Below are 27,627 nucleotides of genomic sequence, written 5' to 3' on the forward strand. Positions count from 1 at the left end.
TAACACTGCCTTGATAGCATCAGCAAACATTCTTGCACCCTTTCTATTTAAGTGTATCCCATCCCTGTAGAAGCAGTCTCTCCTGTTAACAAGTACAGACCAGGCTGAAAAAAATTCTACCCCTTGAGCCCTGCACAATCTTTCCAGGGCCGAATTGATCGACAGGGCTCTCATCATATACTCCCTCCTATCGTGTCTGGGCAGAATTGCAGACAATTTCAAATTCAACCCTAATTCACGGCTTTTTTTCATCAGTGACCTGTACTTGTTAAGTAATTCCCACGGTCTCCTACTCTTAATATCATTAGTGCCAACGTGTACAACTATATCACCTTTTGTGCCCTTAAAAGATGATATCAGCTCTACAACATCATCAACCTTTGACCCTGGCAGACATACCCTGGTCCTGTTCCACCTATCCTTTTTACAAAGCATGTTTCCCGTTTCCCTGACAATAGAGTCACCAACAACTACTAGTTCCTTTGGGACCAGCGCATTCTGCCTTGGGGGCTGCCGCTGTGTTGCGCGATGACCAAGTGCAAGCTCTGGCATTGGTGTGGGCAGCTGAGAGCTTGATGGGCCCCTCACTTGCAATCCTTCGTGGGCATCCACCCTGTCCTTCAAGCTCTCATATAGGCCCATAACAATGCTGAGTTGACGCCTGATTTCCTTGCATCGCGCACATACAAAGACATCCCCCATGGCAGTATCATGTCCCATACCTGACTGCTCCGCAAACATCAAGCAAATAGTGCATCTGAAAAGGCTGTGATTCAGAGGGCAACTGTCCCCCTCAGTTCTCCTCTGAGCCACAGCATTCCCATTAGCTTGAGCCTTTTGCTTTGCTGCTCTGGTTTGAGTCATGATTTCGATTTACTTTCAATAAAAATTTCAATTTCAGTACAAAATTAAATCCTAAACTTGTATCCCAACACAGTTATAACGCTATATTTATGTTTCAGTAACAACTGTTATCTACGAAATCTACGAGTGTTATCCACGAAATCTACGAGTGTTATCTACGAAATATTTGTTTAAGTAACGAGTGTTATCTACGAAATCCCGTTATATAACTTCTGTATCAAGTTATGTATTAATTATTTATTTTTACTAATTATTTATATTACGTAACCTAAGTGGTTATATGTATAGTTAAAAGTACAATTTAATTGCCAATGAAGTTCGACAAGATTAATAGATTTTACTGATTAATTTTCGCGTAGCAATGGCGGCTATTTACAATCGGTAAACACGTGGATTTGATACCCTTTCCGATACTAAGTAATACCTACAAAATCTCTATCTAAGTTACTTTAAACTTAAGTACCGTAAATAGGAATATAAAGCTACTCTAGAAAATAAGTTAATATGTCAATTTAAACTAATAAAGCAGAAAATAAATCAGAAAAAACTTCTCTGTTCCAAGAGCGGCAGAAAGGCACGTCCTCACAGGCAACTCTTGTCCTCAGACTTGAATAAATTTCCTCCATGAATAAATTTGTCCTCCATGAATAAATTTGCTTAATAGATCTTGCTGCTGTTGGATATTCAGTAATCAGGGCCCACCAATGTTCAGCATTCTCATTCATAAAATACATATCCTTGCATTTTGGCTGTTTCTTCTTAGTGTTTCTGTGTACATTTTTTTTCTATAAATTTTTATACTGCATCAATGGTTGCTAATTGCAAAATTTATAAACTGGACTATTAATGTACAAAGTAGATATCGTTAATTATTGAAGAAGGTGGAAATGCCCTTTATGATGTTAGCAGAATTTGATATGATATAATTTATTACCTCTTAATGGTCACACACTGATCACCTGTAAAAATGTTGCGCAGTTAACTGAACTGATCCACACTGCTGTTAATTATATGCATGGTTATATCCTGCTGTTAATTATATGCATGCAATAGTCTTAGAGAATAAAGGAAAATATAACTCCATGCTTGATCTTCACTTTTTACTTATACCTATTCACTTTTTAATTATACTTATACCTATGTATAAGTATAGTGTGAAAGCATCAATAGCCCTGAAACGGTGCCGTCTGGGTGGTGGTATCCATCTGAGAATAAGTAACATTAGTCTTCTCCTCAGGTGAAGCGTTACTTATTCAAAGTAGTGAAATATCGTGGCAACTCATTGTGAAGGTATTCACAATATGAGATATAACTTAAAACGATGCAGCTTTTCTAATATTCCATTCATTCAGAATTGGCTATGTATTATTGATGCGTTCGCACTATACTTATACATAGTTTAGACTTTTCCATAGCTTGAGGCTTACACCCTAAATGCTTTATAGTCTTTTTTACCTTATAACCATTCCAATAAACATGCATAACATTCACATGTGGTTTATAGTATCATTCCCTTTCAATTAAAAATAAAACTTGATTTGATGTAGTTTTATATTGTAAAAGAGTGCGTTAAAAGTAACATTACTTATGGAATGATCTGATACTTCTGCACTCGTGTGTGTGCTTCCAACAATTCATTGTGATTTTTAATGAATAATATATTTGTGTGTGATCAAGCAGAGAGCATTTCTGTTATCAGTCATTGGTAATGCCAAGTTAATATATACTCTTCAACATTTTCGTAATAAAAATTTAACCTCAAGCCTGTCATGTGGGGTCATTAAGACCCCAGACAATATTTTGGCAATCCATGCCGTTCATCTACTCTGTCAACACAGCTGTTTTTGAAAATGTTTTCTTTGATTTTTCCATTGAAAATTCCATTTTTACTAATATTATTATCAACGTAGAACATATTGAGTAGTACAGCTCTGATTCATACTATCTAATTAATTTTTAAACTCTTATTGACTATTTCATTCACTTCCTATCTCTCCAGTAGTAAACAATCGATACACACAACTATGGGATATTTTTTGAATGGCTTGGTACAAAATTACATTAAATCTACACTGAGGTACTCGGCCCAAAGTTACCATATTTCTTTTCTAAAATATTGCCTTCAAAAGAACATCGTTCCGAAGTTTGCCAGGGTGAATTTAAATCAAAAAATTTCAGGCATAAAACAACTAACACTGGCGACATCGCGTAATATTGTTAAGCTTGCCTTAAAATCTCGATATTTGAATAAACAAAAATACCTTTCTCAGGTTAGGAAGCTTCGCGATAAATTAAAAAATTATCTACATCCGAACGATTGGTCTGTACTGAAGACCTCCATAGATTTGCGACGGGAAGCACAAGCCTCAGAAATAAAAAACAGACACGTTAATAAGTTGCAAACATTATCAGATAGGTCAAGACACGTTCATGCGAATTCTAACACATTGTCGCGGGCTTGCGACCAAGTTCATACGAGTTGGGTGACATCCCCCCCACAGACACACAACGTGTTACCACAGAATATGTCAGCTAGTTCACGAACACCCCCTCACCAATTATCCAATGAACCGACATATCAACAGGTGACAAATCTTTCCTCGTGTACACGACATACAGTCGAAAAGCATTGTCAGCTTCAGGAAGGAAAATCGTTTTGAATATTTTCATTAGATTTTTTAATTGCGTTAATTTGATTTTTAATTGTTTTAAATTGATTTGAATTGTGTTAAATTGATTATTTAATTATTTATATTTTACTCTAATGTACCGGTAAGTTTTCGTTTTTTTCCGTTTTAATTTCTGGAGGGTATCATACGGAAGTGTTCTACGCACTATATTGAGGTAAACTCCTCTTATTATTTTTACTAATATTATTATCAACGTAGAACATATTGAGTAGTACAGCTCTGATTCATACTATCTAATTGAAAATTCCATAAACCTCTATCACACAGAAAAATTCAGGAATTAAGTTAAACTTAATTATATGCACATGTTCAGTGGCATCTATCACGTACAATTGATAGTGAGCTGCCTTTCTTTATTCGTGTCCTTCGCATTTAATGCAGTGGGCACTCCTGTTATTGACAGGCTGGCATTCAGTTGTATGCATTTGTTAAAAGTGCATGGTTTTTTTTTGGTTTTTTTTATTGCCATTTCAAACAGGTCTAAAGGGAGTTTTAATTTCAAAAATTACTTTTACATATGTTTTTAATATAAAAATGTATTTTTCACAGTTGTGTTCAAAAAATATAAATAATGGTGGCATCAAAAAAGTGAACAATTCTGAATTATTTCTTGCTGATTTTTCAAATGCATGTGCGTGTGGAGTGAAAGTGATATTCAGGCATAGACAAAGAAGACTAAAACTCAACCTTTGCATGCCTGGTGATGGGCTATGGCACAGAAATTCTTAAGTAATAAATGAATATAATTAAAAAATAATTTAAAGTTTTATAATTTAATTCAAGGAATTATAAAAAAAGTTGTTAGTTTAGCAATGAATCCTTTCAGAAGTGTATGAGTGAAGTGAATAGACATTGCACTGTGTGGGAATAAAAATTATTTTTGGAATCATGAAAGTACATATTGCTAGCTGAAATGACCCTGTCTCCTTTTGCATTACTAGATTTGTGAACTAAAAAAGTCCAAAGGTAAATGATAGAATAAAGAATTTCATCTGTCACCTGCTGGAGGCCTCATCTGTCACCTGCTGGAAGCCCCATCTTGTCAAGAACTAAGTTCCTGACAAGATTGGGCCTCCAGCAGATGGTTTCCTTGTAAGGCCCCAGAAACAACCATCACTTGTGATATAGTAATTTTGCCTCTTGTCATTTCTTTGGAGAGGAGAGTTTGATACCCATCTGTGACAGGGGGAATTTCTTAAGTTCTCTTCAATCGAGGCAGTAGTTAGTCCGTCTCAGGTGGAAAGAGTAGAGTTACTCCTGTGAGAGTTATTATGCCTTTTTCAGTCTACACGACATGCAAATTGGTATGTAAACACACACATGTACAGACCTAATATACAATGGCAAAATTAAGCCTAAGTCAGTGATGTGCCTAAAACCCAAGAACAACAACAATTTGAAACAACAATGGGACATAGCATTTCAATAACCTCTAATCTTGAAGGGCTAGGTTGTAAGGTTGTGGTCCTGCGATGTGCAAACCAAACTAACAAATGAAGTACCTACCCAGTGTGAAGTAGTAATAGCATGTGATGCAAGAAAGCACGTGTATGAGCTTATGCAGCATCAGCCAAAAAAAAAAAAAAAATCACATCATTCCCTCCAAATGCCTGTCCAGTTCCTCCTTAAATTTATTCAACCTATCAACTTCCACAACAACAGATGGAAGTTTGTTCCAGCAATTAACCACCCGCTGGCTAAAGGCAAATTTCCACACATCTATTTTACATCTGTTCTTTCTTAATTTGAATTTATGCCCCCTTAGGTTCATAATCTGAACAAGTGGAAGGATCCCATCAGAATTCAGCGTGCTCAACCCATTCAAGGCCTTATACACCTCAATCAGATCACCGCGCAGGTGCCTAGTCTCCAGCCACTGCAATTTGCAGAACTTAAGCCTCTCTTGGTAAGAGGATCCCTTTATTCCCCTCACCAATTTTGTTGCCCTTCTCTGTACACGCTCAAGCAAATCTACATCCTTCCTAAAATGAGGCCTCCAGATCTGTACGCAGTACTCAAGGTGTGGCCTGACTATTGCCTTATACAGAGGGACAATCACCTCCTTTTTCCTGCTAGCAAAATTCCTATATATCATTGACAAAACCTCATGACCTGCCCTGGCAGCCTGTTTGCATTGCCCAGAAAACTTCATATCTGACTGCACAATTACTCTCAGGTCTTTTTCATGTTCTGCCACCTTAAGTGTAGTACCACACAGTTGGTACGTTTGTCTGGGGTTACTTCTACCCATATGCAGTACTTTGCATTTGTCAAGGTTAAACTTCAGTTGCCACTTCTTAGCCCATCTGCCCAAATTATCTAGATCCTGTTGCAGTAGCACATTGCCATTGCTGTCATTAACAACCCTGCCAACCTTTGTATAATCTGCAAACTTCAACATTAAGCCTGATATACCTTCATCAATATCATTGATAAATATACAAAACAACAGTGGACCCAACACAGAACCCTGTGGGACTCCACTAATAACATGAGTCCCTGAAGAGCAGCACCCATCGATTACCACCGTCTGTCTTCTCCCACTTAACCATCCTTTTATCTATTGTAGCAACTTACCCTTAATACCATTCTGCTCCAATTTGTACAGTAGTCTTCCATGCACAACAGTGTCAAAAGCTTTCCTGAAATCCAAATATATGATATCAAAAAAATTATTTTTTGCATCCAGTTCCTTTGTAACCACATCATAATATCCTATCAAATTTGTCAGACAAGACTTTCCCTTAACAAATCCATGCTGGGTCTGAATTATTGCTGCAGTCTTGTCTAGATGATCCTGCAATGCATCTTTAACCAGTGACTCCATTATTTTACCCGGAACAGAAGTTAAACTAACTGGTCTGTAATTACTCGTGTCACCCTTCGATCTCCCTTTGTGAATTGGGGATACATTTGAACATCTCCAGTCCGTGGGAACCTCCCCTGAGTCCAAGAATGCTCTCATAATTATGGCTAAGGGTTTGTTTACTTCCTTTGCCGCTTCCTTGAATATAACTGGATAGATCCCATCCACCCCAGGTGCTTTTCTTATGTTTAATTTCAACAATTTCTCCTCCACTTTGCTCTCAGTTATTACAAAATCATTAAGTAACCTGCTACAATTTGATAACCTTATATCCATTTTCAAACTTGAATAATTCCTCATGTGTGAATGTAGATGCAAAATACTCATTCAGTTTGTTTGCTATCTGATCAGGATCATCAACAGTCGAACCATCGATGTCAAGTGGACCAATCAGATTCAACCCCATCCTTTTAGAGTTTATATAAGTAAAGAAATCCTTGCTGTTTTTCTTAGCATCTTTTGCCAAGGATTTCTCGTAATCTGCCTTCGCCTGCCTAACCTCCTTTGTGACCTGATTACAGACTAGCTTATATCTGCCATAGGCTTCTGAGTCGCTTGATAATTTATATGCATCCCATGCATTTTTCTTCTCTATTACGAGTCTCATTAGTTCATTTGATAACCATTTAGGCCAAAACCTTGAACAATATTTTTTAATAGGTATGAAACTTTTAGTAGCATCCACGATTAATTCCTTAAATGCTTCCCACTTAGAATTTACTGTTGGTAACATCGTCAGTTGATCCCACTGTACAGAATTTAAAAACTTTCTGAGACCACTGTACTCACCTTTAAGGAAGCAAGACATGTACCTTCCCTTGGGGCCTGATGGTAGGCCCCAAGTGCCAAGCGATTCTGTGATCAAGTGACTTTTGCTCTGAATTAGTGCTATTTCTTCAAGTAGAAATCGTTTCCTTATTTAAAGCATTTATTAACACACAATTAAATAATCCATAGTAAAGAAAGCAACTTTACTAGATTAAGAAGGAAAGCAACCTTCTCTTTCCCTTTTATTTTCTGTTATATCTTAATTACTAACCTCCTAGTGCTTGGTCACAGGGCGGCACTGCTCCTGCCTCCACGTGGCGGGGCTGGTAACCTGGAAGGGAAAAGCTCTCCCTTTCAGGGCGAAATGGAGCGAACTGACTCCAATACCCAGGAATCCACTGGGTCAACAGACCCGAATAGAACTGATCCAAGATATGAGAAATCTAGTTGTTTCAGAGACACCTCTAAGGCAATCAGAAAAGGCGATAGAAATGACTCTGTCTCCACAAAGAGATTAAAAACTGACTCTCAAGTTTTAATTTCTCCAACATATATTATTGTACACTCAAATACTGAGAAAGCGGTAGGACAATTGTCACCCTTTCTCATACAAAAGACTTGAGAGTTATGTCGGCCCACCAAAACAAGTTAAAAGACTAAAATCAGGCGACATTTTGGTAGAAACGGCCAATGCTAAACACTCAGAAAAATGATTACAAATGACAACCTTTGCAGGAATACTAGTAATAGTATCCCCGCACAATACATTAAATACTTCAAAAGGTGTCATTACGGAATGGGACCTTCTAAATGTGCCTGAAGAGGAAATTCAAATGGAACTTCAGGAACAAGAAGTCATCAATGTTAAAAGAATTACAATTAAAAAAGAAGGGATAATCACCCCCACCAGGAATCTGATACTCACTTTCAACACGCCTAAATCACCCAGATTAGTAAAGGCTGGATATCTACACTGCAATATAAGACCGTACATCCCGAATCCTCTCCGTTGTTTCAACTGTCAGAAGTTTGGTCACTCACAGACAGTATGTAGAGGAAAATTAACATGTGGAAACTGTGGTTCGCAAGAACATGCCACTTCTACTTGCACGGCTGGAAACCATAAATGTGTAAATTGTAAAGGAGATCATACTGCATATTCAAGGGAGTGTGAAATTTGGAAGAAGGAAAAAATGATACAAAAATACAAAGCAGAAAATGGAGTTTCATATCAGGAAGCTAAAAAGGTAATTACAATAAATATAGCAAACAAACCTTCTTATGTGCAGATTACCACAATCAAAAAGGCTCCGGCAATTAAACTACCCAATTCAAAATGTTGTGGTACACAAACGGATGTTACAATCCCCCTAGGAGAATCCATCTCAGAATGGGTTCGTGAGTTTTACAAACTATCTCCATCACAAAAACAAGAAAAGATTATCAGTACTCCTTTATCTTTCCCACCAGATAATTCAGAAAATGTAAGAAGAAAAGCAAACAAAGAAAAGATAGGTAGTACAGGAAAAAAGATTGCAGAACAAATGGACACGGATGCAAGAAACCAAGGAGAGGAACCAGTTCTCGAAATCTTTACTGAAGAAGAAATGGATACGGGTAGACCCTATTTTTCAAAAAAAGACAAAACCCCAAGGTAGACAAAAATAAATCAGCCCCAAGGAAGCAATCCGAGGGAACATCTAACCCCAAATGACAGATACGATTATCCAATGGAACTGTCGAGGTTTTCGCTCAAACACCAATGATGTTATAGATTTCATCACCCAGTACCACCCACTAAGTATCTGCCTACAAGAAACCTATTTAAAACCACAGGACAATAGTATAATCAAAAATTATATCACATATAGAAAGGATCGCATAACGAATGGAACAGCGAGAGGAGGAGTTGCAATACTAGTTAACAGACATGTCCCTTCCCAAACAATACCATTGAACACACCATTAGAAGCAGTTGCAGCCCGTCTAGCAATAGGCTTCAATATTACCATAGCCTCAATATATCTACCCCCTAATCAAGAATTCCGATTTAAGGATTTCGAAGAGCTGATCACGCAACTACCACATCCATTCTGCATCTTAGGTGACCTAAATGGACATCACCCACTATGGGGCGATCACAAAATAGACCAGAAGGGTAAGCAAATAGAAAAATTAATTGTCGAGAACAACCTAATGATTTTAAATGACGGCACACACACATATTTCCACCTTCCATCAAAAAGCAGTTCTGCAATAGACTTATCAATCTGTTCCCCAACACTGTTCCCTATGACTAAATGGAGCGTGCACGAGACTCCATTGAGCAGCGACCACTACCCCATTATTTTGAAAATCATGGAAAAAACGCCATGCCAAGCCAATAGGCACCCCAGATGGAAAATATATGATGCAGATTGGGAAACATTCAGGATACTAGCCAAGCTAGACTGCAACATTATTAAAAGAAAATCAGTACACACATCAGTAGCCTATGTTACTGATAGTATGCTTCAAGCTGTGGAAAAGACAATACCTAAAACATCTTCTAACATCAGAATATATCCAAAACCATGGTGGAACAAAGAGTGCCGGGAAGCTAAAAAAGAGAGAAATAGAGCCTGGAACCTTTTTCGCAAAAACCCAACAACAGACAATCTGATACAATTCAAGAGAGCCAGCGCCAAGGTCAGGAAAGTGCAAAAAATAAGCAAAAAAGCTGCTTGGATGAAATTTGCATCCACTATAACTATTTCCACACCAGCTACACTTATCTGGAAAAAGATCAGAAGGATGACAAACAATTCTCAATTAAACCACTATCCATTGCTAAATTGGAAGGGACAGTTGGTTACAAATACCTTAGATAAAGTCAATGTGCTTGGTGAAAATTTTTCGAATACATCTGCTAATTGTGCATACCCCACTGCTTTCAAAACGTACAAGAAAGAGGCCGAAAAAATAAAATTAAACTTTTCTACCAATCAGTGTGAACAATACAACTTGCCACTCACGGCAGCAGAACTAAAACAAACTCTGCTACAGGTGAAACACAGCGCGGTCGGTCCTGATGAAATCCATTATGCAATGATACAACAATTAGATGAACAGTCCCAATTAGCCCTGTTAGATCTATACAACAAAATATACCTTGAAAATTCTTTCCCAAACAAATGGCACCACGCAATAATACTAGCTTTCCCAAAACAGAGAAAAGATCTCTCAGACCCACAGAACTACTGTCCCATAGCTTTGACTAGCTGCTTAGGCAAGATCTTAGAGAAAATGGTCAACAATAGACTAACATGGTATCTAGAAAATAATGATCTTCTCAAGTCAGAACAATTTGGCTTTAGAAAAAATCACTGTACCTTGGATGTACTTATACAATTGGAAAATCAAGTAAGAAATGCTTTTCTCAGGAAACAACATCAAGTCATGGTTAATTTTGATATCCAAAAGGCATATGATACCACGTGGTGATATGGTATACTTAAAAGGTTACATCAACTTGGCCTTAGAGGACATCTACCCCTCTACACATACAATTTCCTTAAGAATCGGACCTTCCAAATTCGAATGAACAATACACTTTCCAACATATTTAATCAAGAATAAGGGGTTCCTCAAGGGTCTGTACTTAGTGCCACACTTTTTGCAGTCCACTTCAGCACAATAATAGAACAAATCCCAAACAATGTCTTTACAACAGTTTATGCTGATGATTTCAGCATTTCTTATCAAGTGCAGCATATGAGGACAATAGAACGGCAATTGCAAGTAGCCATTAACAGAGTCATAAAATGGACAGAAAGAAATGGATATAGAATATCGGTACAAAAGACTGCATGTATACATTTCTGCAGAAAAAGGAATCTCCATCCTGACCCAGAACTCAGGCTGAAAGAACAGATCATCCCAGTTAAAAATAGTGTCCGTTTCTTAGGATTAGTTTTTGACAAAAAACTGACTTTCCCAGAGCATATCAGTCACATAAGAGTCCACTGTTTGAAGAAAATGAACATCTTGAAGGTCCTATCCGCTATATCCTGGGGAGCAGACAGGACAATCCTACTACGTTTATATCGCCTCTCATTCAGTCTAAGCTAGACTATGGTGCCCCAGTCTATGACTCGGCAAGACCTAGTGCCCTGAGATGGCTCGACCCGGTACATCACTGCGCACTACGTTTAGCCCTTGGAGCTTTCCGCACCTCACCTGTGCAGAGCCTGTACGCCGAAGCTCAAGAACCTCCTCTGCAAATCAGAAGACAAAATCAATTACTCTCTTATGCAGCTAAAATAAAATCCTTACCAGACCACCCTCTACAGAAAACTCTTTTTGCTTCTGAATGGGAACAACATTATCAGCAACAACAAAGAATCAATAAACCTGCGAATGTGAGATTAAAAAACCTTCTTCTCAGTAGAGAGCTTAACCTAGATAACATAAATCCGCTGACGAAGCAGTCTACTCCACCATGGATAATCAGACAACCTTTATGTGACTCCTTTTTCCACATTTCGAGCAAACAAATCCTTTCTCATATAAACCATCAACAGCTGCATGCTGCTTATAAGGCACAATTTTCAGATCATTGCTTTCTATATACAGATGGATCCAAAACTGATTCTCATGTGGGAGCGGCAGTTTACTTTTCTGACATCACACTGGCCCAAAAACTCCCAAAAGACTGTAGCATTTATACCGCAGAACTGCAAGCCATTATGTTAGCACTAGACGAAATCGACCATTCAAGTTTTCAAAACAGCATAATTTTTACCGACTCCCGTAGTTCCATGATGGCAATACAAAATATCAGTTCTAACAAACATCCTCTACAACAGCAGATTCAATACAAAATATCAAAACTCCTTGAACAATGTCATAACATTAGATTTTGCTGGATCCCAAGCCATGTCTCAATACATGGTAACGAGCAAGCAGACAGAGCTGCCAAAGAAGCTAACAACAATATATCTGCATCAGAATATATCCCTTTCTCAGACACTATAAACACGTTATTGATCACAGTGGGGTACATCACTGGCAGCAGCAATGGCAAGTACTTACCACTAACAAATTGCATCAGATTAAAAGATTACTCCAACCATGGAAATCCAGCATTCAGAAAAATAGACGCGATGAAGTGATACTTGGTAGGTTAAGGATAGGACACACGTATTTCGGTCACTCTTATCTTTTGCGAGGAGAGGATCCACCTCTATGCCCTATCTGTCACACACAACAAACAGTAGAACATGTACTGATTACTTGTCCAGCTTTTGCAGATGAGCGCCGAAACTCCTTCAAAGAGCTACACAAACATCACTCCCTCACTCTCAAAACCATACTGGAAGATAGAAAAAGTATAGCAGATGTTTTTCAGTTCCTCAAGAAAATAAATTACTGCAATCAAATATAAAACTAAATATTATCTCGAAAGCAAGCTATAGTCATTTTCTGTTACTCTTGGAAATCATTAGCAGCAATATACAAATTAAAACAAAACCATTATGTAAAAAAAAAAATTTTACAGGCGCATTTTAGCCGCAGTAGCTCTTGCGCCAAGAATTCTTAAATCAAATCAAATCAAACCCCTGATGGTAATTAAATCTTTAAGTAAATTCCACATCAGTACACTGTGATCACTGCCACCTAGTGGTTCTTTTATCTGCAAATTCTTAATACAGGAATGATCACTGCTGATAACCAGATCAAGAGTATTACTCCCTCTTGTTGCCTCTCGAACATGCTGCTGCAGAAAACAATCATCCAATCAATCCACAAAAGTCTGACTAGTGTGTGAGTGACCAACCCACAAGTTCCAGTCAATATCTGGGAAGTTAAAATCCCCCATTATAAGACATTCCGATTTACTAGCCCACTCTATTTCTCTGTACAATTGTTCGTTGTACTCATTCGAGTCATTAGGCCTATAACACACTCCTACTCTTATTTTTGCTTTCGCAGTGCTTATGTCACACCAAACTGACTCAACAGTGCACTGTTCATCTATATCAACTGGGCGCACTTCTTTTGATTTTATGTTTTTCTTAATTAACAGCGTAACACCTCCTACCTTTCTATCCTGTCTATCCTTTCTGTACACATTGTACTCCCCAAATTCCAGTTCTGCATTCCTTATATCTGTGTGACACCACGTCTCTGCTATCCCAGCAATATCCGCCTTTGATGTCTTGACCAGCACTTCAAATTCATCAAATTTATTTACTATACTTCTAGCATTGGTATACATGCTCCTATTCCTAGTTACCTTAACACATCCCATATACCCACCTATTTCACAATGACTGCCATCCGTCCCCGAAACCCCCAAAACCCCACGCTCCAGGTCGCTACTTATTCTAATAGAAGTTGTGCAAGAATCACCTTCACCTCTGCCTGCGGCTACTGTTAAACTATTAGTCCTTGTATCCCCCCAAGCTAGCAGTTTTCTGACGCACCTAACACTGCCTCGATAGCATCAGCAAATATTCTTGCACCCTTTCTATTTAAGTGTATCCCATCCCTGTAGAAGCAGTCTCTCCTGTTAACAAGTACAGACCAGTCTAAGACTAAAGGAAAGCCATGCTGAACTCCTTCATTGATCGTCCCCCCATAGCTCCTCCCAATTAAGAATTTATTTCTAATTAGAGGAGACTTAAACGATTTAGGGCTAAAGCCTCAACTTATGGGAAATTCACTAAACATAACAGGATAGTGCATTAGCATCATGTTTGTATGTAGTGAATTACCTAAAATGGTAAAACGGCATCATTTTTATCATATCTCATATTGTGAATACCTTCACAACAAGTTGCCTGATATTGCACTACCTCAAATAAGAAATGTTTCACCAGTGGAGAAGACTATTGTTACTTATTCTCAGTGGATACACCACCCATATGGCCGTTTCAAGGCTGTTTGGCCTCTCATTAGTAAGTAGGTACCCTTATGTTGCAATGTGACAATCCAGTTATGAAGTATAACTTTACAATGTGAGTGATGCCGGAGGGTGTACAACAGTATAGATTGAAAAGATTTAGGACTAAAGCCTCAACTTGATAGAAACAATGCCATTTTACCATTTTCGGTAATTCACTATGTACAAATATGATGCTAATGCGCTAACCTGTTACATTTAGTAAATTTCCCATAAGTTGAGGCTTTAGCCCTAAATCTTTTCAGTCTATATTGTTGTATACCATCTGGCATCTCTCATATTGTGAAGGTAAACTTCATATCTGGGTTGTCTGGGCTGGCTTAAAATGAGGCCCCCAGACTTGTATACAGTACTCAAGGTGAGGCCTGACCATTGCCTTATACAAGGGGATACCTTATCCCTGTTAAAAAAATTCCTGTATATCATTGACAAGACCCCATGAAATACTTTGGCAGCCTGTCTGCACTGCTGAGAAAACTTCATATCTGACTGCACAATTACCCCAGGTCCCTTTCATTCTCCACTACCCTGAGTGTGATACCACCCAGTTTGTACATTTCTCTGAGGATACTGCTACCCATATGCAGTACTTTGCACTCATCAATGTTAAACTTCAGTTGCCACTTCTCAGCCCATCTCCCCAACTTTTCCAGATCCTGTTGCAGCAGAATACTGTCATTACTGTTATTAACAACCCTGCCAACCTCTGCAAACTTTGACATAAAGCTTGATATACTTTCATCAATATCATTGATAAAATGTGTAACTTATAATTTCCCATGTTACTGTAATTTTTACCAATTTAATCACATATATAATGTAAAACTCGTGGCCATGTCACCGTGATGAGAATTATTGTTCCTAGTACATGTACTTAGCAGCAATAAAGAAGTTTATTATTATTATTTATTAAATATACAAAACAAACAATTGGCCAACACCGAACCCTGAGGGACGCCACTAATAACATTAGTCCATGTAGAAACTTGCACTTAATGGCATACTGCTCCAATTTGTACAGTAGTCTTCCCAGGGCAACAGTATCAAAAACTTTCCTGAAATATGATATCAAAATTATTATTTGCATCCAGTTCCTTTGTGACCACATCATAGTATCCAATTAAATTTGTCAGGCAAGACTTCCCCTTAACAAACCTATGCTGTGTCTGAATTATTACTACAGTCTTGTCTAGATGATCCTTCAGTGCTTCTTTAACTAATGATGCCATTATTTTCCCTAGAACAGAAGTTAAATTAACAGGTCTGTAATAATTTGTGTCACCCTTTGTGAATTGGAGATACATTTGCACATCTGCAGTCTGTGGGGACATCCCGAGTCCGAGGATGACCTTATACTTATGGCTAAGGGTTTGTTTACTTCCTTTGCTGCTTCCTTTAATATAACTGGATAGATTCCATCCACCCCAGGTGCCTTATGTTCAGTTTCAACAATTTCTCCTCCATTTTTCTCTGAGTTATTACAAAATCATTTAACTCCCTGTTAGAGTAAGGGTTTGTTTACTTCCTTTGCTGCTTCCTTTAATATAACTGGATAGATTCCATCCACCCCAGGTGCCTTATGTTCGGTTTCAACAATTTCTCCTCCATTTTGCTCTGAGTTATTACAAAATCATTTAACTCCCTGTTAGAGTTTTATAACCATCTTGCCTTCACTTCCTTGAATAACTCCTCGTGTGAATGTAGATGCAAATTTTTTTTTTTTTTATGAAAACCCCAAACACGAGAGGTATTAGAACCTATAGTACTTAGTACCATGCTTGGGTTGGAGGTTGAGAAGACGAGAGAAGGTATTTGTTGACATTAGACTTGAACTTCTGTAGACTGTAATTTTCAGGAAAGACATATATGAAGGAAGGTTGTTCCATAAAATGGCAGTTGAATGAATAAATGAGAAAGATGAAAAGTTGGTTCTATGAGTTTGAAGATGGACAGTAAATGGATGTTGGCTGGTGATGGCACATGTTCGGACTGTTTTGAAAGAGAGAGTGGGAATTATAGAAGCCAGTTCAGAAGAACAGTGCCCATGGAAGTATCTGTAGAAAAGGCATTCAGCAGAAACAGTACATCTATGAGACAGAGAGTGGAGAGACTGTTAAAGAGGAGTCATTAATTAACCTAACCGCCCTCTTCTGAATGGAATCTAGAAGCCTGAGAAAGGTTTTGGGGGCACTGCCCCAAATGTGGGAACAACATTCCTGGTAGAGCAGATTTGCGATTTGTCCAAATTAACAGCTGTTTGGAAGAAAGGTAATGCCTAGAGCGAAAGAGAAAACCAAGTTTTTTAGATGCAGAGGAAGCAATATTTGTAATGTGCTTGTGCCAAGAGAGATTAGGAGTCAGGGTAATCTCCAAAAGAGATATATCATTTTGCTTAGAAATCGTAGTGTCACCAAAGATAAGCATAGGAGCAGAAGAATCCTCTTTGCGAGATATAAGACAAGACTGAATTTTAAAATGATGGAAATGAACTAAGTTGTATTTGCCCCACTGGAGATCGGCATTTAAGGAATTGGTAGCAGATATTCGAGAAGTTCAAGTTGATTGAGCAGGGCAAGGTTTCTCAAAATGGAAAGTGGAATGCAATGTGCTATTATTGGCAAAATTATGGATAAGATTTCCATTCAATGGAAGAAGGTCATTAATATACAAGAGGAAAAGAGTGGGGGAAAGAACTGAACCTTGTGGGGGGGGACACCAGCATTAGTGGAAAGACAGAGAGCCATCTACCATCACCCTCAGTGAGTGATCAGAGAGAAAACTGGATAACCAACTATAAAAAAAACAGTTGGCAAACCATAAGATTGAAACTTGTTTACAAGATCTTTATGCCAAACACGATCGAAAGCCTTTGAGATGTCAAAAGCAACCGCTTGTCTTTCCCCGAACTTTTCCATTGAATTTGTCCATAAATGGGTAATATAAGGCAGAATATCACCAGTGGATCGACACTGGCGGAATCCATATGGTGATCGCTGATCAGACAGAAGGTGTCTAGGTAGTTTAAGAATTGGCAGTTAATTGATTTCTCCACTACTTTAGAAAGATTAGAAGTAATTGCAATGGGACGATAATTGGATGGGAGGGATTTGTCACCCTTTTTAGGAACTGGCTGATTACTCATTTAGTTTGGCAGCTATCTGAAATGATCCCTACAGTCAAACCATTGATATCAAGTGGACCAATCTGATTAATCCCCAACCTTTTAGAGTTTATATAAGTAAAGAAACCTTTGCTGTTTTCCTGTGCATCCTTTGCTAAAGATTTCTCATAATCTGCCTTCACTTGCCTAACCTCCTTTGTGACTTGATTACAGACTACCATAGGCTTCTGTGGCGCCTGATAATTTACATGCATCCCATCATTTTTCTTTTCTGCGACAAGTCTTATTAGTTCGTCTGACATCCATTTGGGCCTAAATCTAGAACAGTATTTCTAGGTTAACTTGACAGAAATTATGCCATTTTACCATTTTCGCTATTTACAGACATGATGTTAATGCACTGTGTTACATTTAGTGAATTTTCCATAAGTTTGAGGCCTTAGTGTTAAATTTTTTCAGTCTATACTGTTGTATACTATCTGACATCTCTCATATTGTGAAGTTATACAGGCTGACCTTGATTAACACAATTAATTCGTCCCAAGAGCGCATCGCACAAAACGGAAACACGTTTATCAAATATAATAATCAATAGGAAAAAATTATAATTGGTCCTTGACCTTCTGGAATGTCCATAAATAATTTTAAATAACTTTTTAACTGTATACAATTTAAAAGATAATGAAAATAATTATGGAATTAAATGTTTATTGCATAAAACAGCAGTTCCCAAACTGTGCGCCGCGGAATATATTAAATGTTCAAGGGAAACACAGCAAGTTCACAGTTTCAACATTTCTTATTAAGTTGTTTGGACCTAACTACTTCTTCTTCTTCTTTGGTCCTTAGCTGGCAGCTGGGGGAGGCGGTTGGCGACGCAACCAGTATGCTGCTGTAGGTGCCGCAGGGTTTCGGACTTGCTCTGTGATGTTCTTCCATACCTTACGATCCATGGCTTCAATCCTGGCCTGGTTAAGGTCGAGACATCGGCTCTTCAAGTCATCTTCCACTTGCTTGGCCCACGTTTTCCTAGGCGCGGTCCGTTGGATGCTCCATTGTCTCCAAAGGAGTGTGGATGGTATTCTGTTCGTGCCCATTCTACATACGTGGCCAAACCATCTGAGCCTTCGCTTCTGGATTTGGTCGGCAATGGTTGTTTGCTGTTGGCATCTGGCGCGGATGGTATCATTAGTGATGCGGTCGCGAAGAGAGATGCCCAAGATCTGCCGCAGGCATCGCATTTGGAATACCTCAAGTTTGTTCAAATCTAACTTGAGACAAATCCATGTTTCCGATCCGTAAAGAAGAATGGGCAGGATCAAAGTCCGGAAGAGTCGGATTTTAGTCTTTGTGGAAATGTTGGTCCTCTTCCATAGACACCATTTGAGCGAGGCGAACGCAGTGGCCGCCTGTCCAATTCTGCTGTGGATTTCCATGGTGGATGCAACTTTCTTCTCCTGGACCAGCGACCCAAGGTATTTAAAGTCCTGCACTTGCTCGATCTGGACGCCTTCGAGATAGATGGTAGCTTGCGACCCATCTGTTGTCAGGGCCTTTGTCTTACCAGCATTGATCTTCAAACCGTATGGCCGGGCAATGCGGGCAATGTCGTAGAGGATGTCCGTGGCTTCAGCGTCGTTACCGGCAAGGATAGCACTATCATCAGCAAACATCAGGTCAGTCACATAGTGATCCTTGTCATATTGTATGCCCTGTCTGTTTCTGAATGCTTGCCTCATAATGGCGTCGACCACGATGTTGAAAAGCAATGGGGAGGCTACATCCCCTTGGCGGACTCCAGTTTGGATGGTAAATTCCTCAGATAAATCGTTCTGGATGCACACCTGGCTGGTTAAACCGTTGTATGCAGTTTGGAGGAGTGTGATGACTTTTCGAGGTACATGTTCAACCTCTAGTAGTTTCCATAAGGCAGGCCGGTGGACACAGTCGAAAGCAGACTTAAAGTCAATGAAAACAATGACGGTTCGCTGTCCACACCGGATCCTCTCCTCCATCAGCTGTGACGAATGGCAAAGATTTGATCACAGCATCCTCGCCCGGGTCTAAATCCTGCCTGTTCTTCTCGGCTGGTTTGCTCGCGATGTTTTTGCAGTCTTGACTGGATGATCTTCATAAAGACCTTTCCGATGATGGAAAGGAGGCTGATGCCACGGTAGATCTTGCAGTCCCGGTTATCACCTTTCTTGTGGATCGGTACGATAATGGCTTTCCTCCATGTTAACGGAATTTGTTCAGTGCACCAGATGGTTTTGAGGAGTGAGTGTAGTCGGCGAAGCAGTACATCTCCCCCGGCTTTGATCGCTTCTGTGGCGACTTGGTCCACTCCTGGTGCCCTGCCATTCTTCAGGGATTGTATGGCTGCTTTCACTTCTTCTACTGTAGGCTCAACATCGACCATGGAGACCTCAGGGGGGTCGATCGAGAGTGCTGTTGCTGGCGGTCCCTGAGGTGGGTCGTGATTATACAAAGCTTTGAAGAATTCACTCCACCGTTGCAGGCGTTCGGATGGTGATCGCACGAAGGTCCCATCAGCATTCTTGATGTTGTCACTAGTCAATTTGGTCTTTCCACTCAGACATCTGAGGGTGCGGTAGAGAGTGCGGTACTCGTTTTTGGATGCCGCCACTTCAAGATCGTCTGCCACTTGGTTCCAGTATGCTTCTCTTTCTGCTGTCATTCTTTGTCGGACTTCTCGGTTTAGCTGCCGGTACCGTTCAAAGTCGATCAACTTTGCCTGTTTCCGTTTGTCCACGAGGTCAAGGTACTCGTCTGATATCCATGGTTGCGTTCGACGTCGGGCAGGTGGACATAGGGGCTTGGCACATTCCAGGATGGCATCAGAGATCTGCTTTTCTTCTTCATTTATATCCTCGGGCACAGCCAGCATCTCGAAGCGGTTGGATAGGGCGATTTGATATGCCTGTTTGTTGGCAGCATTCATTAGCTGCCTCCAGTCTAGCTTGGCTGACCGAGATGATCTTTTTGCATGCCGTAATTTGAGCTGCACCTTAGCCCGGATAAGGTAGTGATCAGATCCGCAATCAGGTCCCCTCATGGCACGAACGTCCATGAGTGATGAGCGAAATCTGGCATTGATCAAAATGTAGTCCAGGATTGCTGAGTCCTTGCCAGATGGATTTCGCCATGTAAGTTGATGTTTTTGAGGGTGCTGGAAATGGCTGTTTCCAATGATCAGGTTGTTAGATGTGGCAAAGGACAACAAACGTAAGCCGTTGTCATTGATCTTCCCATGGCCAAACTTGCCCATTGTTGTTTCCCAACCAGATCTGTCCACGCCAATATGGGCATTAAAGTCCCCTGCGAGGATGATCACTTCTGTCTGCGGAATTGAATCCAGCATATGTTGGAGCTGGTTGTAGAAGTCATTCTTGGTCAGGTCCAGGCTAGTCTCAGTTGGCGCATAGGCGGAGATAATATGGGTCTTGATGGTGCCCTTGACAGTAAGGACTGCCAGGCGGTCCGATATTGGTTGGAAAGCGATCACACTACTGGTGGCCTGAGCATCGACCATAAAGCCCACTCCTGCTTCTCGTTTCTCACCACCAGAGTAGAATAGCATAACCGCTTCATTAGGTGCTGGTGGTTGGATGATCATCGTTCCAGACCCGGTGAGTCTTAATTCGGATAATGCCGCGATTGATATCTTGCACCTAAGTAGTTCTTGGGCAATGATTTCCTTTTGTCCAACGTGGTGCCCCGTTCGAACATTCCATTCGCCAATGTTAATTGTCCTTTTCGGCCTAGTAAGCTTATTGCTGTGGCCAGTGATCCACTTCACACCAGCACCCTGGGTCCCCAGTGCTGGCGCATCGGCTACCCCGGATGCGGTAACATTGTTATAACATCTTGTTCTGTGGCCAGTGGTCCACTTCACACCAGTACCCTGGGTCCCCAGTGCTGGCGCATCGGCTACCCCGGATGCTGTAACATTGTTGTAAGAGCTTGTTCCGAATTTCATGCGGTTTCTTGCCTAGTTTCCCCGGTTTCCCGGTTCTGGTCATTTCAGCAGGATGACCACCCTCCTCCTTTCGCAGCCGGGCTTGGGACCGTCCATTGCGGAGTTAACCTAACTACTTAATAAACGGAACTGTTAGGTATTTCTTTTGGTCTAGGTGCTCCGTGAAAAAATTACTGAGACACTAAGGGCACCGTGAACCGAGAAAGTTTGGGAACCTCTGACATAAAATACACAATGAAGAAATGACTGTTGTGGAAATATTTGAACAGTGTTGACTTTCTCATTTCATCAATCAATTTCCGATAGCCGACAACAATGTTTGAGGTTCTCTGCGATACGAAAGATTTCATATAGTTCTTTTAGCGTTATCTCCTTCGCGGTAACATTTTCATCTGGCTCATTTAAAAATTTGAATTTTTAAATGCAAGTCTGCATTGACTTTATTAGCGGGAGACAAACAAGTAACACGTCTTCTTCTGATGGTTGATGGAACACACTGAGGCGGGCAGCAGGCCGATATTTGTTTATTGCCCGCCCGACGCACGGTAAGCTTAATGCATGATTCAAATCTTTTTCAACTATCGCATAAAAAAAAAAAAAGAAAGATCACATTAACTGGAAATTTCCAGTTAATGTGATCCAGCAAATTTGCTGGATCACATCAAATTTCCAGCAAATAGTGGTAATTGAAAACCGCATTAATTGAATTGCATTATGCGAGGCCTGGCTGTACTTCATAACTGTGTTGTCACTTATTGTAACATCAGGATAACTACACATCCTCTAATGAGGGGCCAAATGGCCTTGAAACTGTGGCTGTCCGGGTGTTGGTATCTACTGAGAATAAGTAACAATAGTCTTCTTTACTGCAAAGTATTTATGTAGGTTACTGGCAGTTTCCAGGGTGTCCCCTATGTCCGCCGTATGTTAAGCGTTTTTTGTTGCCAGCAGTGTTGTGAAATTCCACTAATAAGGTTAAGTTAAGGTTTAGATTAACGTTTAAGTTAGGTTCAAGCTAAGGTTTGAAGTAAGTTGAAGTTTAATTTATTGTTTTCGTTTGAATTAAAGTTCAAGTTTAAGTTTAGATTAAGGTTCAGTTTTAAGTTTAAGTTTTAGTTTATGTTGAAGTTAGGGTTAGAGTTGAGGTTAAGATTAATTTTAAGTTCAAGTTTAAGTCTAAGTTAAGATTGAGTTATAGATAAAGTTTAGATTTAAGTTTGAGTTCGAGTTTAAGTTTGAATTTATGTTTAATTGTTCTGATTTTAATTTATTGATTACTAGTTGGGTAGGTTAGTGTGAGTTGTGTGTTGTTTTATGTTGGTTGTGGCTGGCGCCTGGCATTTAGCAGCAGGGGGTCGAAGGCGAGGTGTCCCCCCCCGCTCCCATCCCTAGCCACGAGGAGGCAGCCAGGTTCTACTATTTTAGCTAATAACAATGTGTAATAGAATAATAAAATCCCTAAACGTGCATTGTTCCTGCAGGGCCCAATCCTGTCCTGGAACTGGCACACCCAGCAGTTGGGTGAGGGAGGGAGGAGAAAGCTATTACAAGGTTTACCTGTACTGAGCCAGTTGCTTCAGTGCATGGCTTAGAATCCTGTCGCATGAGTCCAGTGTGTTGAGACTCGTCCCTCAGCTCGCAGGGCTCAGTCCTGTCCAGAGTGGGGCATAGTATATGGTTGTGTCCACCATTCTTGTCTCTGATTCTTCTAGTGGTTGTGGCTGTTTGACATGGCAGGCTTCAGCACAGTTCCCGCAGGGCGCATCCTGTCCTAGAGCTGGCAGCCTGTGTTTGGTTGTTTGTGTTAGTTATTGTCTAGTACAAGGAAGAGTATCTGATCCACCAGTTTATGTGCATCAGAATCAGTTACCTAACAGTCAGTAGGTTGAGTGTTCAACCTCTTCTTGTAGTCAGTCTTTAAGTTGCTGTCAGTTTTTTAATGGTTTTTTGGATGTGGTTATGCTGGTCACAATCACTCACTTCACGCACTTGTCAACAACAGGTTTGAGTTTCCTATTCAGGCATGTGCCCACATTGACTGAGTCTTCTACTTGGTAGGCAATGCGGCTGTACTCACCAGCTCCTTACAGTTTCATACAGATGTAGAGTGCAGACCTCCATCAAATTTCGACCTAGGTCTGTTCTCTTGCGTTCAGTAGTCTTGATCTGCGGGAGAAGACCTTTTCTGCAAATAGGGAGAGGGCAGAGAAATGGTCCGGGGAGGCCACCAATATTGGTAGCTCACTTGGCAAGTAAACATTAGTAACAAGTTGCAGCGGCATCCTCAGGTCCGTATATTGTGTGCAGTCGAATAGGATGTGTTGTACTGTCTCTGGGGAGCCACAGTGGCAGTTTGGGGACGCTGTCAAGTTGAAGGAGTAGAGCTTGAAGTTCAGGCTACCATGTCCTGATAGTAAGAACATCGTGTATAAGCTTGGGTTAAGCCAGGGTTTGCAGTTTTTACCGAATTCCATGACTTCAGGGAAGTATAGGACCGTGGTTCTTCCTTTTGTGTTTGTGGCCCATTCTTCCTGCCATTGTTGCAGGAATTGGCATCTTAGACGGGTGCTGTCTTCCTTTCCTGATAGGTTTTGGTCTATGCTGTATTGCCCAATTTCCTTTGGTGTATCTAGTTTGCGTTGGTATTTTAGGAATGAGTTTATGAGCTCAAATTTGATTGGGAGTTTCCCACATATGACTTCTAGGGCTGCTGATGATATTGTGCGGCAGGCTCTGGATGTGGCCAGGAGGAAGAAGCGTTGAGCCCTAGTAAGGATTTTGTTTACTTGGTCCCGGCAGACACTAGGGGCCCAAGCCCCTGCGGCGTAGCATATGGTAGGAAGGAAAAGCGTTTTGTAATATAACTGCAAGGTTGATGGCTTGATTTTCCATTTTTTCCTGGTGATTTTAAGTAGTTTCCCAGTTATGATTTTTGTTTTATTTAGTAGGTATCTAGAGTGGGGTACAAAGTTTAGCCTGTTATCTAGGATTACTCCCAGGTATTTGTGGGAGTCTACCAGTTTAATGCTTTGGTTATTTAGCTTGATATTGGGAGGTCTACGCGGATCCAGGCGGCCCTTGAAGAGAACTTGACAGGTTTTTTCCACTGAAATGCTTAGTTTATGTTGGTTGCACCAGTGGTTAAGGTCATCTAATGCTTCAGTGGCTAAGGTTTCCAGTTGTAGTCTGGAGTTGCCATATAAGATCAAGGCCAGATCATCTGCATATGCTATTTTGGTTATTTGTTGGTGTGGGATGGAGAGCCACCCATCAAGGACCACGTTCCAGCAGATAGGGCCAAGAACGGATCCCTGGGGGCAGCCTCGAGTAACCTGTCTGGTCACAGTATGTACTCCATCCGAGACCACGAGGCTGCGGTCAGAAAAGTAGTCAGCAATCAGGCGATATATTGGAGTTGAGACCTCGGCCTCTCGGAACCTCGCCAGGACGCTCTGCCACCATAAGGTGTCAAACGCCCCTTTGAAGTCCACAAAGAGGCCCAGGACATAGGTAGATTCCGCGGAAGTGATAGAGTTGAGGATGTAATTTAGGGCATCCACGGAGGATCTGCCAGGGGTGAAACCGAATTGTGAAGCTGATGGGAGGCCTTTGGAATTATAATAGTTACGAAATCTGCCTGCAATCAGTTTTTCTAGGACCTTCCCCAGAACTGGGAGGAGGGCTATTGGTCAGTCTTCTTTACTGGTGAAGCGTTACTTATTTGAAATAGTGCAATATCAGGCAACTTGTTGTGAAGGTATTCACAATATGAGATATGATAAAAACGACGCCATGTTACCATTTTCGGTAATTCATTATGTACAAACGTGATGCTAATGTACTAATCTGTTATGTTTAATTAGAGGAAGCTGTGGCCAATTTATTTTTTTATAAAAAAAGTGACACTGGATGTGTTGTGTCTGCTGGTTTTTGAGATCCTTAAATAAAGATTTTGTTTTTATCATTAGTTGAATACTTTCAGGGGTTACCGCCAGTATAAGTAGTTTTGCCACAGATTGCTAACTTATTGTTTAGCAGTATCTTTCTTTCTGTTGATTATTTTGGAATATCCAGATCTCTTTCTATATTAGGTTATTTTTAGCATTTTCTACGTATTATTTTAATTTTTATTTATTTATTTTGTAATTTTACATTCTTTTGACTCCATTTTTGATTAATTTTAATTAGAGGGTGTGCTGTGTGTGGAGGCATGATCATTGAAGAAGTTCTGCTTTATTTCACTAAGTACTTTGTTTGTTAGTGGTTTGTATATCATAGGACCAAGGCCCTTTCAACCCAGTCCTTTGGCAGCTTTAGAGGTTATTGAAATGCTATGCCCTATGGTTGTTCTAGATGGAAGTGTCCCATGGTTCCTAACAAGATATGGCCTTGGCAGATGAAATCCTTTATTGTGAGTAGATTAACAAAGGACAAAAATTAATATAGAAGTTGAAAAATATGTCAGTGAAAGTTAATTTCAAGGACAAAGTTTGGATTAGTCCCCTCCACACCAACCCTCAAAAAGTATATCAAGTGAGCTGGGGAGGGGTTCAGAATTAGTATTAGTAGTGGCAAATGATGTAAGGAAGCAAACTTATTTAGCATCAGCCAAAAATTACCCACACCATTTATCCATCTCTCTAATAATTTGTTTAATCCTCAAGAAACAACCCACTTCTATAAGAACAGTTGGAAGTTTGTTCCAGCAATCAGTTGCTCTCTGGCTGAAAGCAAATTTTTGCACATTTGTCCTATAGAACAGATCAATGTTCTTCCTAAAATGAGACTTCCATACTTTTATACAGTGCTGAAGATGCAGCTTAACCATTGCCTTATATAACTGTATAATCACCTCCTTGTTCCCACCGTCAAAATTCCGTTAGTGTCCTAGCAGCCTACACTGCTCAGAAAATTTTGTGTCTAACTGTACAATTATTCCTATATCTTTTTTGTTCTCAATTACCTTGAGTGTGGTACCACTCATTTGGTAGGTTTTCTGAGATTGTTATTCTGCTACCCACATGGAGTATCTTGCATTTATCGGTGTCAAACCTCAATTGCACTTTTGTTGTATTGTAAATTAGGTTGCACTTTAATTGTATTATTGCAAACTTGATTGCATTTTAATCAAATAATCCTTTGTATTCTGTGAAAATCATGTAGAAAAAGCATAATAACCTTAATTACAAATAGCTAGAGCTTTGGAATTATTTGTTGAATCTTTAGTAAAAAAGGCCAGTGACATTACAAAATCAAGGAATGCAAAGACTCTTTCTACATCTCATCTGTAAGAACCTTATTGTTTTTAGAATATTTTCTTGTTTAGACACATTCATTTATGATGAATATTTTATATAAAGAAATTATGTTTATTTATTCATTCATTTTAGTGTACATAGATTTACAAAATAAATAAACATATATAGTCAAACTTGGTGATTGAGAGCACCATGATATGCTTGAGGTTTATAACTGCCACCCTGATAGAAGCTACAGTGTAATGGCATCCAATTCTTACCAAAGAAAAAACACTGGAGAAGTAGGTCCTTAGTCACACGAAGAAAATTGTAATGAATGTTTACTGAAAATTAAAAGAACTCAATTTTGAGAAGTGAGTTCATGAAATTATTGAATTAACAGCCAAATTTACCAATAGCTGAAGGCTTCATTGTACAGTGAGGAAGGGCTTCAAGAGCAAAGGAAAATTTTTAGCACTACTAAGGAAGCTGCCAGAGCAAATCAGCATTACCAGTGGGCTAACAAGGTACTGTATAATGATTTCACTAGATCAGTGATGCTCAGAAAAGTCCATGTCTACTTTTTTTGTACTGCATGTTTACCATAAATTGCTTACTGATGATGATAAGTCACCTGTGTTATTGCGAGCAACAGGGGCCTGTTTCAAGGACATCATTTACTGCATGATCTCAGCTTTGTACAGTGTACTAAAACCTTTTGTTTTGGGTCACCATAAAAAAAACAAAAAAACTAGCATCTGAGACACTGTAGATTACTATAAATACAACACCAACTGAATAATGGTTTGCACATTCTAAAATATGTATTGCTGGTCAGTTTATTGGAAACTTGGATATTATAACTGAGTTAAAAAAATTTGAAATGAAGTTATAACCAAGGTAAAATGGTGGCACAGTTTGTATGGAGAGTTTTTTTTTTAACTGATTTAATTGTGATGTTTTAGCATAGATTTTTTTTTTTTTTGTTTTGAATATTATTTCTTTTTGTTATTTTCAATGTTGCTCTAACTAAGCTTGACTATATGTGGTGTAAATAATGTTGATTTTTATAGATAGATTTGACAGGTTATACATTCTTTATAAATTGATGCTGATTAAAGAAAAATAAGGTTGT

At 39.6% G+C, this 27,627-nt stretch overlaps 1 protein-coding gene across 1 annotated transcript in view; it reads left to right on the forward strand.

The window, feature by feature from the left end:
- The window catches only part of NC2alpha (negative cofactor 2 alpha), a 172,359-nt gene that overhangs the window by 31,230 nt on the left and 113,502 nt on the right, over positions 1-27,627 (forward strand). The window contains exon 3 of the mRNA XM_090370856.1: positions 26,449-26,542. Within this exon, the coding sequence (XP_090226982.1) occupies positions 26,449-26,542 (94 nt within the window). The remainder of the gene's footprint in view (positions 1-26,448; positions 26,543-27,627) is intronic.

This window comes from Mastigoproctus giganteus, chromosome 3 (genome assembly GCF_048544385.1).
Source record: "Mastigoproctus giganteus isolate SK-2022 chromosome 3, ASM4854438v1, whole genome shotgun sequence".
Taxonomy (NCBI): Eukaryota; Metazoa; Arthropoda; class Arachnida; order Uropygi; family Thelyphonidae; genus Mastigoproctus; species Mastigoproctus giganteus.